Source organism: Leucopleurus acutus (genome assembly GCF_964270905.1).
Source record: "Leucopleurus acutus genome assembly, chromosome: 5".
Lineage (NCBI taxonomy): Eukaryota > Metazoa > Chordata > Mammalia > Artiodactyla > Delphinidae > Leucopleurus > Leucopleurus acutus.
In genome coordinates, this window is record NC_139147.1 from 40,807,542 (window position 1) to 40,820,670 (window position 13,129).

Sequence of the window (13,129 nt, forward strand, 5' to 3'; positions counted from 1 at the left end):
AAAGTGGTGTTATAGTGAATGTTATAGTGAATTATTAGTGTCTGGCATGACATTAAACAGTATAAGAAGATACAGTCAGCCCTCTGTATCTGTAGGTTCCACATCTGTGGAGTCAACCAACTGTGGATCAAAAATATTTGGAAAAAAAATTCCAGAAAGTTCCAAAACACAAAACTTGAATTTGCTATGCGCTAGCAACTATTTACATAGTATTTACATTGTATTAGGTATTATAAGTAATCTAGAGATGATTTAAAGTATACGAGAGGACGTGTGTAGGTTATATGCAAATACATTATTTATATAAAGGACTTGAACATCTGCAGATTTTGGTATGGGGTGGGGGATCCTGGAACCAATCCTCCACAGATACTGAGGGCCAACTGTATGTAAATTTCAGCCAGTTTTGTTTATGTCCCTTAAAGGGTATTGTGGGAAACCTACTGGGGGTGTCGTGCACAAGTACTTTTATTGTGTTAGGTTTGGGCTCAGCTGGATCAGGCAGGGTATTAATAGCCGAATCTTGGTGAATGAGGGAAGCTACAATGAGAACAGAACCTGAGAAAGTAGAAAGCTTCTCTTCTAAGGAGATAAACCCAGCCCATAAATAGGAAGTGCATAAGGTTGTAAGTAGAAATGTATTAGGGCAAACTATTTCAGATTAAAGGTAGAAAAAATGTGAGTCTGTTAGTACCTGTTTTTTATGTGGCACCAGAATCGTGGTGTGGGGGCCAAAAAGAGGCAATAAAGGTGGTCAAACACTTTAGTGAAGAGAAAATTTAAAGCCAGGAAACCACCATTTATCTAACCTTCTTCTCCTTCTTCTTCTTTTTTTTTTTTTTTTTTGCCTGTGGTGGTTTGGAAAAATTTGTCCTACTTGGAGTCATCATAGTTACTAGTAGTTTTTACTTCCCAGCTAGTAAGGACTACTAGATATAGAAGGGGGATACAAGTTCACAGAGCTAATACTCTCTAGCTTTCTTCTTTATCCATACATGTTCCTAGAAACATTGGAGACATGCTAGACACCTGGTAATGCAATTTGGAATTGTCAAACAAGTGTGAAGTGTCTGGGATTTTATCTAAGGTAGATTGCCACAGTTTCACAAATGCTGGCCCAAGACATGAAACTCCTGGATCAGAGATAGCAGACTCTGTTACTCATGGCACAGCAAGCAGCATGTGCTTCAAGTTCATGATGGTTCCCTTTGCCCCTCAAGTGTCACAAAGGTGATGTGAATGGCCCAGGTGGATCCTGAACTCATAGTAAGTTTATATCACAGCTTACGAACCCCAAGCTTAGGGAGTCCTAATCTTTTATAATGGTCTGCAAGCATATCTGCCTGACCTTTGCTCCAGAGAGACACATTGCTTTGGGCAGGGGCATCATGGATATCATCTCTATTTTTCAAGGCTGTTCCCTGTAAACATCTTGGAAAGGATGAAGGCAGTCAGGGCCTCTTTTAAAAAACTGTGGAAATACAAGAGACTCATGGAAAATTATCTCCAACAGGAAGTGATTAGTATGAAAAGTCCTTGAGCTCTGAATGTTCTTGGCTTTTCTACTCTGCTCTAGTTTTACCAGCTTTTAAATCAGGAGTTGGCAGACTTTTTCTGTAAAGGGTCAGATATTAAATATTCTAGACTTTGTGAGCCATATGATTTCTGTCACAACTACTCAACCTGTTGTAGCAGGAAAGCAGCCATAGATAATATGTAAATGGATGAACCTGGTTATGTTCCAATAAGACTTTATGGACATTGAAATTTGAATTTCATGTGATTTTCATACATCACAAAATGTTTTTTTCAACCATTTGAAAATGTAACATCCATTTCTTAGCTTGTAGGTCATGCAAAAATGTGTAGCAGGCTGAATTTGGCCTATATGCCATAGTTTGCCAACCTGTTTTATAAGATGAATTTCTAGAATATAATAGTTTTAATACAGCAGTCTTGTATATGAGATATCATAATTAACATTTTATAGCAATTGATAGTTCTAAAATGTTTTCTCATAAATTATTCCCAATTTAGCTTCAGAGTAAATCTGCAAGATAAGCATTATTATCTCCATTTTATGGTGAGGCAACTACTGCATAGAGAAGGAAGATGACATACCCAATTCATAAAACTAGTTAAGTGACAGAGCCAAGACTGATTATATTCTGTATTCTTTTCTCCTCAGTATGGTACAGTTTAAACTTTCCTAATGAGAGTATCACACCACTATAATACTCATTTGTTGCCAGAATGTTTAGAGTTCAGTCTTGTAAATATTAATGGTAATAATAATGCATGCTCATTTCTAATTTTCTTTATTACTATAGTCTACTGTCTAGCTATTTTAATATTTGATAATTGGCATTTTGACAAAAACTAGATATGGGATGTAAAGGCATTTGTTACAACATTTGGCAGCTGAACTGTGTGGTCATTTATATACTATATTTCTTTTCCACATTTTCAAATAATAGTTCATTTTATTTTCAGATGTATACCATGAAACTAAACAATAAAGAACTTTTTCCCCTTCCTAAATCATGTGTTCATGCTGAACTAATATTTTAATTTATCTGGTATAATTTAATTTATCCAAATTTAACATTTTCTCTAATAATGTACTTTTTGGATTGCTTCCCTATCAGGTGGTTGAAGATTATGCTGGAAGATGGCAGGTCCCTTTGCCACAGCTTCAGGTTCTTCAGACTGCACTTTGCTGTTTTACATCAGCCAGTGCATCATTCCCAGATGAATGTGAGCACGTACAATATGTTTTGAGTAGCCTTGCTTTGTAAGTACTCTTTACTTCTTACGAAAGTATTTTCTTGATATATTTGAGAACTGGTTTTTGATTATTTTCCCTGCAGAAGAAACCTTTCCTAAAGTCTTCCCTCAAAAAGATTTCTATTTCTTCATTTAAGTGTTTAGGTTTAATTTTGGACATTTAACCACAATTTTACTTTTAGCTTTAGAGTTAAGTGGAATTGTTATATAGATTCTTAGGTTTACTACTAGCACTTTCCTTTCCTTTTTAATTCCCCAGATTCCCTTGGCAAACTTTGATGGTAAATCCCAGCAGCAGTTGAGGCCATCATAGATCTTAAATCGGGCCAGAAAGAGGTTAGGAAACTTTGGTTTTTAAAAATACTTGTAAAGGACTTCGAGTTAAAGATCACAAACTGAGCACTTGTATTTATCGTTTTTGCCCTCCTAGATCCTACTAAAATAGTAAAGAAGTAAAAGAGGGAAATACAGTGAAAAGAAAATAGAGAAGAATCATCAGTGAATGAAAAGATTTCAACAATTTTCTTTGGGAAAGAAAACAGATAGAGGAGTGTCTTTGAAACATGTCAGAGCAAGTCACAACTTAATTTTCTTTTCTTTTTTTGTTCCTCACATTACACTCACATCACATTAGTGGGTTTGAATTCATTTATCAACATTACAAAATACAATAGAAAATATCAGAGTGTGTCTCATGGGATAAGTATTATTTTGTAAAACTCTTGTTTTATATATTTATTTTTATGTATGTGTATACTTTATTATTTGTAAAACATTTTTTGAAACTGTGGGTAGCATATAAAACAAAATTATCCTCTGCCTTATAAGATAGGAGGAAGACCATCTGTCCTGCCTCCTTCCCCTTGGAATCCTAGGGAGGTATAGAATTTGAACATTATAGGTATGAAATAGAGAGTAGGGAATGAGATACTTTGGGAGAATACAGATAAAGGAGTTAATTGCAGTTTTTCCATTCAGGCCATTCACTAGACCCTAGGGCCTGGGTAGGGTGGGGAAACAGCATTGATACTTTCTTTTTTTCTCTAATGAAATTAAATGACTTTGAAGCAGTGTCCTTTGTATTCTGGCAATTAAGTGTTCTTCTTGAGACAGCTACCTAATCACTTAATTACCCTAAAGAAAAACTTACCAGTCACCAAACTCTAGACATGCTTGCTCACAGGGCTCCCAATTAAACTGCTTGTGGCTTTATTCTTCGATATTAATGGATATTCAAGAATCATCAGACATTTGGGGAATGCCTTCAACATGAAAAAAATACAATGAAAACAAACTAAAAAAAAAATTCTGGAAGAAATACAGTTAATGTTGAAAACAAAAAATTTAAAAGAGAAATGTAAAATCTATAATTAGCATTTTCAGAGAGAGTTGAGAAGATTTGTAGGACATTAAAACATCAACATATCATGCTGTATGAAAGGAATAAAGAGATACCAAAAATGAGTTTGTGGAAATTAAAAATATGTGATGGTTAAAATTTAAAATTCTGTAGGAAAGTTGCAAGGTAAAGCTGAAAAAATAATCCAGAATGTAAAACAAAACCAAAGTGAAGGAATGCTCAGAAGAACACTGATGCAGTGACTTCATGTAGGAGGTTCATTATTTAACTAGCTGAAGTTCCAGAAAAAGAATTTAGAGAATATATGTTGGAGGAAATTTTCAAATAAATATATAATAAAAGAATTTCCCAGAAATAAAAGTCATAAACTTCCAGACTGAAAGAGCCCAAGAAGTGCTCAGCACAATGAATATAAAAAATACTCAGCTAAATACATCATTTTGCAATTTGAAAATAACAAGAATGTAAAAGCAGATTTGAACACCTTCTAGAGAGAAAAAACTAGGTCACCTACAAAGGAACAAACATCAGATTGATGTTTGTTGATATATTCTACCACCCAGCAGTGGGTGGTAGAATATAATGAATCAATGTCTCTGAAGTTTTGAAGAGAAATTATTTTCAGTGTAGAATTTTATACTCATTCAAACTGTCAGTGAAGTGTGAGAGTAGAAACAATATTTCCAGGCATGTAAGGACCTAGGAGATTGATTTGTCCACATTCTCTTTCTTGGGAAGTTATTAGAGAATGTACTCCAGAAAAATGGGGTATAATATAAAAAGACCAGATGACAATGGATCTAGAAAACAGTAGCTTTTACTTAAGATAGACAGAAGAGAAGTTCCAGGGTCGCTGCTAAATAGTAGGTCTTACAGATATGTCACCTCCAAGAGGGGAATATCCAGTAAAAATGGAGACTTGAGACACCTTGAGAATTTGGAACCATTTAAGGTAGTGATAAAAGTAGACAAGGCAAAGGAAATAAAAAAGCAATTAGAAAAAATAATCTGAACAGGAAATGACACAGAGTCATAACAAACTACTTAGATATGCACTGAATGTTACTTATATATAGTTTTCTTCATGTAAATGATGCTTATTGACTTCAAACTTTTAAAGCACAAAAATAATTATAATTACAGAACGGAGGAGAATTATTAACCTTTCAATATAAGACTATTTGATGGAAATTGCAAGTTGAAAGTGAAGGACAGGGCACTAATATCCTTCCTTAAAATTCTTATTTTACAAAATGGAGTGTCAGTACATGAAACCGTAAATAAAGGTGTAACTAAAGTTACAAAGATAAATAATAGAGGAAATAATAGTGAATGACTGTTGGGAGGATGTACTTGTGTGAGGAGTTTAATTCTCTTCTATCACAGCAGGAAGTTAAGAGATAATATTTAAAATTGGTAAATCAAGAAATACTAGCAGAGCTTATTATCACCAGCTATTAAAAATACTGAAAATTGTTAATTCTGGGTAATTGGCAGTGAGAGAGTGTTGAAACCTTTCTATACACTTAGCATTTTAAAATATTGAAGATGTGTAAATTTAATATATGTGAACTTTTATGTTTTTTGATTTACATACATGCATAAAAATTTTGAAGAGTGCATGTACATTGTGCTTCTTCAAAAGTTTATATATATTTAAAGTTATAGAAGCTATGTGAAGTGATGGATATGTTAACCAGCTTAATTGTGGTGATCATTTCACTATGTATCAATTTGTATACCTTAAATATATACAGTTTCTATTTGTTAATTATAGCCTAGTAAAGCTGAAAAAAAATTGTGGGAGGGGAAGAGTTTAGAATATAACGTTATTTAGACTTGTAAGAGCACAGAAGTTTTAAAAATATATGTATTATTTTTAAAAAATAGATTTATTTTTGCGATACCTAAATAAATATGGGAAGTATTAGGACTTCTTGATTATAATTGACAAATCCTACCCAGCCTAGTTTAAACAAAAAAAGAAGCGCTTGGAGGGATTTATTAGATAACTAAATCATGGAAAAGCAAGGACTAGAGCTAGTTTCAGGATTTTCCGAATCTAGAGAATAAAATATCTAGAATTGTTCTCTTCCTTTCCATCATTCCTTTTTTGGCTTCATTCTCTCCGGGCTGTTGACAATTCTTGGATTAAGTTTACTTTATTAACCAAGGGAGAAGAAACCCTCTGCTCCCACTTCTATTCCCCAAAATATTTTGGGAACTCAGGCCTGTCTGAGGTTATGTGCCAATTGCTTAAACTAATCACTCTGTTGAGAAGAGTATGGTAAGATTTTTGGCTATCTGATAGCAAGCCCACCTCATGGCTAGGGGAAAGGAGGATACTACATTGGCAGCCCTGTGAGGACCATAGAAATGTTGGAGGGATTAGCAGTTTCCTCAAGAAGTGAATGCGGTAGTGTGAAGGAGAGCTGGCTAAGTAGACAAAAGTAATGGATGTCACTACAAAGAATATTTTTATATGGTATTTTGAAAGCTACTGAAGCAGCTTCAATTTTTCTCTGCTGATTTCTGAGGAAAATAAATAAGTATTGAAAGAAATACATTATTTGTAAGCAAGAAGCATTGTTCTTGATTCAGTGCCCATTTGGATATTTCCCCCTTTTCATCTGTATAATCTTGTTAACTTTTGTGTTGTAATGTGAAAATGTTTTTAAGGCTTTCAAAAGTAAATTAAGTCATTTGTTGACTTACGTTTCACTGCTTGCTAGCTTTTTTTTTTTTTTAACTACTGCTCATGAAAAGAATAATGTATTAATAAGCAAAGGTAAATCTTATCTAAGATGGACAGCGCTGGGCAAAAGAAAGTAAATTATCTTAGTGGTTTGTTAAATGGTAATGTTTCTTATAAAGAAAACTTTCTGCATTATTTGAATTTACTTTAGTGGAAAAGATAATTGTACTTTTAATACCAGAAGAAAAATGGGGAAATGGCCATATGGTGGTGCCATTGAAAGCGTTAGTGAGTCTGGAACAGTGTTCTATTTTATTGAAATATTTAAGCTAGAAAATTCTTCTAACAATTATTCCATAATCATTCATTCATTCATTCATTCTGTAAATCTCTGTGCTTGGTTCTAGAGGTAAAATAGAAAATAAGATTGGTGAGTCCTTGTTTTAAAGACCTTACAGAGCTAAAAGATATTACACAAGAGGCTCCACTAGTACGTATTGTTAAGTATGAAAGAATTATAGGGTACAGTGAGAGAGTTTAACAGGGGACCTTTCCCTGTCAGGGAAAATTTGCTCGGTGAACTAAAACTTGAGCTGAGCTCTGAAGGGATGATGGGAGTAAATTGGATGAAGGAGCAAAAGAGACTCCCAGGAATGGTAAACAGAATGTTCAAGGTGCCTGGACAGGATATCAGGTTATTAATGGATTTCATTATAACTCATATCTATTTGTAGAATTGTTTATGATATATATAATGTATTTTAAAAGTTTTAGTCACTTAAAAAATATATAGGTGAGCTAAAGAAGTAATGTTTATAACATTCTGTCTCATGCTAATATATATATGTATAATATATGCATACAAAATATATGTTAAACATAAAACTACTATATTCTCTGGTAGTTTTGTCTGGTCTGTATATCTACCTTCATAAAATCCTATACCCACCTTGTAAATTAATACGTATGTGAAGATCTGCCTTCTGTAGACTGGGAGATTCTAAAAACTACACTTTTTCCAAGATGTTCTTTACAGAGAAGGAAACTGGATTCTGTTTTTATTCATACCTGACTGTTTTTTTAAAGTTTATGGAAATGAATAGTTATGTAGAGAATTGGCTTAAATTGATTAATTATAATTTTACCTGGGTTGACTCTCCTTGTAAGCTGTATTTTCTAAAGAAATGAAGATTTTGCTGTGTATGTATGTATGTGTTGGCACTAAAAAGGACCTCAAATTAATTCCTTTTTTATAGATAAGAAAACTGAGGCCTGAGAAGTTAGGGGGCTTTTGCAAATTCAAGTTAATTAAGTTCTGACTGTTTATTTTTCCTGTTGTTTTCTTGTTTTAGATCGGTTAAATACTGAGTTCTAAGTTTTCCAGGTAGAGCAGAGCCAAACACCCTGAAACTAAGCAGACCTTCAGGCAGAGAACATAGACTTTGTAAGTTTTACATAAAAGCAAGCTTTAATGCTGCCTTTCTAGCCTCTTTAGCCAGGCGGAAAGTAAATGTTCATAGATTTCAGCAGTCCAGGCAGGGTTCAGTAATGGAAGGTAGTAATTTGCCTGGCAGCCATTAGGTCCACAAGGACCCACATAGTCCACTGGAGGAGGAAACTAGTTCAGCTAGTAGCATTTAGTATATGCAGTGGCAAACACTAAAAGTATATATGTCAAGTTGCATAGGGAGAGAAGATCAAAGGGCCTTCTTTTTCATGGAACTAAGTGGGTATACTCAGCCTCTTGTTTAGAGTGACTAGACAATCATGGGCCACACATATTACATGAGAGATCAGTGACCCTTTCTGATTATGTTGCTGAATTTTACCATATTTCATAGAATTTGTGCCTAATTTCAGTCTCTACTATATTAAACCATGTTTTATTTGATTACATTTATAACTTAAGTCCCGGCTTCAACTAATTTAGGAGACAGCCTAGAAATCAGAGGAAGAAAGACTAATTCTAAAGTGCCATTTTTTTTCAGTGGTGCCAGGCCCCACAAAAGGTGTTAGTCTTGTAGGCCCCAATCAGTACGTTTATCCTTTCTCTACAACATGTAACAACTCTTATTACTTCCTGACTCTTCAATTATTTTTTTTTGAATTTTATTTTATTTATTTTTTTATACAGCAGGTTCTTATTAGTCATCCATTTTATACACATCAGTGTATACATGCCAATCCCAATCTCCCAATTCATCACACCACCACCACCACCAGCCCTGCTGCTTTCCCTGCTTGGTGTTCATACGTTTGTTCTCTATAACTGTATCTTAATTTCTGCCTTGTAAACCAGTTCATCTATACCATTTTTCTAGGTCCCACATATATACATTAATATACGATATTTGTTTTTCTCTTTCTGACTTACTTCACTCTGTATGACAGTCTCTAGGTCCATCTACATCTCTACAAATGACCCAATTTCATTCCTTTTTATGGCTGAGTAGTATTCCATTGTATATATGTACCACATCTTCTTTATCCATTTGTCTGTTGATGGGCATTTAGGTTGCTTCCATGACCTGGCTGTTGTAAATAGAGCTGCAGTGAACATTGGGGTGCATGTATCCTTTTGAGTTATAGTTTTCTCTGGGTATATGCCCAGTAGTGGGATTGCTGGCTCATAGGGTAATTCAATTTTTAGTTTTTTAAGGAACCTCCGTACTGTTCTCCATAGTGGCTATATCAATTTACATTCCCACCAACACTGCAAGAGGGTTCCCTTTTGTCCACACCCTCTCCAGCATTTGTTGTTTGTAGATTTTCTGATGATGCCCATTCTAACTGGTGTGAGGTGACACCTCATTGTAGTTTTGATTTGCATTTCTCTAGTAATTAGTGATGTTGAGCAGCTTTTCATGTGCTTCTTGGCCATCTGTATGTCTTCTTTGGAGAAATATCTATTTAGGTCTTCTGCCCATTTTTGGACTGGGTTGTTTGTTTTTTTAATATTGAGCTGCATGAGCTGTTTATATATTTTGGAGATTAATCCTTTGTCCGTTGATTCATTTGCAAATATTTTCTCCTATTCTGAGGGATGTATTTCATCTTGCTTATAGTTTCCTTTGCTTTACAAAAGCTTTTAAGTTTCATTAGGTCCCATTTGTTTATTTTTGTTTTTATTTCCAGTACTCTAGGAGGTGGATCAAAAAAGATCTTGCTGTGATTTATGTCAAAGAGTGTTCTTCCTATGTTTTCCTCTAAGAGTTTTATAGTGCCTGATCTTACATTTAGGTCTCTAATCCATTTTGAGTTTATTTTTGTGTATGGTGTTGGGGAGTGTTCTAATTTCATTCTTTTACATGTAGCTGTCCAGTTATCCCAGCACCACTTATTGAAGAGACTGTCTTTTCTCCATTGTATATCCTTGCCTCCTTTGTCATAATTAGTTGACCATAGGTATGTGGGTTTATCTCTGGGCTTTCTATCCTGTCCCATTGCGCTATATCTCTGTTTTTGTGCCAGTACCATATTGTCTTGATTACTGTAGCTTTGTAGTATAGTCTGAAGTCAGGGAGTCTGATTCCTCCAGCTCCATTTTTTTCCCTCAAGACTGCTTTGGCTATTCGGGGTCTTTTGTATCTCCACACAAATTTTAAGATTTTTTTGTTCTAGTTCTGTAAAAAATGCCATTAGCAATTTGATAGGGATTGCATTGAATCTGTAGATTGCTTTGGGTAGTATAGTCATTTTCACAATATTGATTCTTCCAATCCAAGAACATGGTATATCTCTCCATCTGTTTGTATCATCTTTAATTTCTTTCATCAGTGTCTTATATATAGTTTTCTGCATACAGGTCTTTTGTCTCCCTAAGTAGGTTTACTCCTAGGTATTTTATACTTTTTGTTGCAGTGGTAAATGGGAGTGTTTCCTTAATTTCACTTTCAGATTTTTCATCATTAGTGTATAGGAAGGCAAGAGATTTCTGTGCATTAATTTTGTATCCTGAAACTTTACCAAATTCATTCATCAGCTCTAGTAGTTTTCTGGTGGCATCTTCAAGATTCTCTATGTATGGTATCATGTCATCTGCAAACAGTGACAGTTTTACTTCTTCTTTTCTAATTTGTATTCCTCTTATTTCTTTTTCTTCTCTGATTGCCATGGGTAGGACTTCCAAAACTATGTTGAATAATAGTGGTGAGATTGGACATCCTTGTCTTGTTCCTGATCTTAGAGGAAATGCTTTCAGTTTTTCACCATTGAGAATGATGTTGGCTCTGGGTTTGTTGTATATGTCCTTTATTATATTGAGGTAGGTTCCCTCTATGCCCACTTTCTGGAGAGTTTTTATCATAAATGGGTGTTGAATTTTGTCAAAAGCTTTTTCTGCATCTATTGAGATGATCATATGGTTTTTCTTCTTCAGTTTGTTAATATGGTGTATCACATTGATTTGCGTATATTGAAGAATCCTTGCATCCCTGGGATAAATCCCATTTGATCGTGGTGTATGAACCTTTTAATGTGTTGTTGGATTCTATTTGCTAGTATTTTGTTGAGGATTTTTGCATCTATATTCATCAGTGATATTGGTCTGTAATTTTCTTTGTTTGTAGTATCTTTGTCTGGTTTTGGTATCAGGGTGATGGTGGCCTCATAGAATGAATTTGGGAGTGTTCCTTCCTCTGCAGTTTTTTGGAAGAGTTTGAGAAGGGTGTTAGCTCTTCTCTAAATGTTTGATAGAATTTACCTGTGAAGCCATCTGGTCCTGGATTTTGTTTATTGGAAGATTTTTAATCACAGTTTCAATTTCACTACTTGTGATTGGTCTGTTCATATTTTCTGTTTCTTCCTGGTTCAGTCTTGGAAGGTTATAACTTTCTAAGTATTTGTCCATTTCTTCCAAGTTGTCCATTTTATTGGCATAGAGTTGCTTGTAGTAATCTCTTAGGATGCTTTGTATTTCTGTGGTGTCTGTTGTAACTTCTCCTTTTTCATTTCTAATTCTATTGAGTTGAGTCCTCTCCCTCTTTCTCTTGATGAGTCTGGCAAATGGTTTATCAATATTGTTTATCTTCTCAGAGAACCAGCTTTTAGTTTTATTGATCTTTGCTATTGTTTTCTTTGTTTCTATTTCATTTATTTCTGCTCTGATCTTTATTATTTCTTTCCTTCTACTAACTTTTGGTTTTGTTCTTCTGTCTCTAGTTCCTTTAGGTGTAAGGTTAGACTCTTCAATTATTTTGACCAACACTTACTCAAAACCGTCTCCAATTTTGTATCCATCATCTTTACTAATCATTTGTGACAGGCGAACCTTGTTTATTTTATAGAGAAATCAAGACTGTCTAGCCTATTTCTTTGTTTTCTCTCTCTAAGGAAGAGATGTCTTCCTTTTTGAGTCCATTTGGGATCTTAATTAAATTCCCTCACTAACTTCTCTCAATATCGTTTTGTTTCTCGTTACTATTTCATTAGAATATTTTGTTTTCAGGATTTGTTGTATTTAAAGTCAAATTAGACAAACCTATGTGCATTTATTTATATTGGCCATGTTTAGGTGCTCAACATTTCATTTGGCGCTAGTTGTGGACTGGCGTCTTTTTTCCTTGTAATTTTGGTTTTTATTACTCCTTTTGTTAATTTTGGAGTGAAGTAGTTGAGACTATAGTCATTTTAATGGCAAAGAGATACAGGGATTGTTAAGTGGTATATTTGTATTGGCAGAAGTGAAAAGTGATCGGATAATGACATACTCTCTTCTCACCCATACTATGTATCAAAATCTAGAAGGATGTATGTGTGTAGTTTTAAAAATGGTATTTATTTTTTTCTGATCTAACTAAAGGAAGGACAGCTTGATAATTGCCTTGATCAGTGTGGATACACTAAAACTAGAGTGAAAAAGCAGTAGACTGAAAGGTGTTACTATTTCTGCTGCTATCAGGAAGATCGGTGATATTCTTTAGAAGAACATGTATATACTCATTATGAAGGATGTAAATACATGTTTGAATTTTTCTAATACTTGAATGTCTTAATTTTATGCTCAGTCAGATCCCTGAAAAACTACAGATCTGAACATTTTAACTTTTCCTTCCTTCCCCCGCTAGCTTTGGTTCATAGAGCTAGACTACAGCATTATACTGTCAGCTTTCACTGTGGACTGAAGTAAGAAGGAAAAGAAAACAAAAACAAAACATATACGAAATACATCTGTAGTTGCTGACAATTTGACAAAATTTTGCTCATTGCTCCTTATGCAGAAATCTTAAAAGAAATTCCCCCAGACACACCTAAATACATAAAGCAAATATTAAGAGACCTTAAGGGAG

At 34.3% G+C, this 13,129-nt stretch overlaps 1 protein-coding gene across 2 annotated transcripts in view; it reads left to right on the top strand.

The window, feature by feature from the left end:
* Positions 1-13,129, top strand: part of ZNF654 (zinc finger protein 654) — a 93,953-nt gene that overhangs the window by 19,334 nt on the left and 61,490 nt on the right. For both annotated transcript variants that reach the window (XM_082839364.1, XM_082839365.1), the window contains exon 2: positions 2,649-2,794. In XM_082839364.1, coding sequence (XP_082695490.1) covers positions 2,649-2,794 — 146 coding nt within the window. The remainder of the gene's footprint in view (positions 1-2,648; positions 2,795-13,129) is intronic.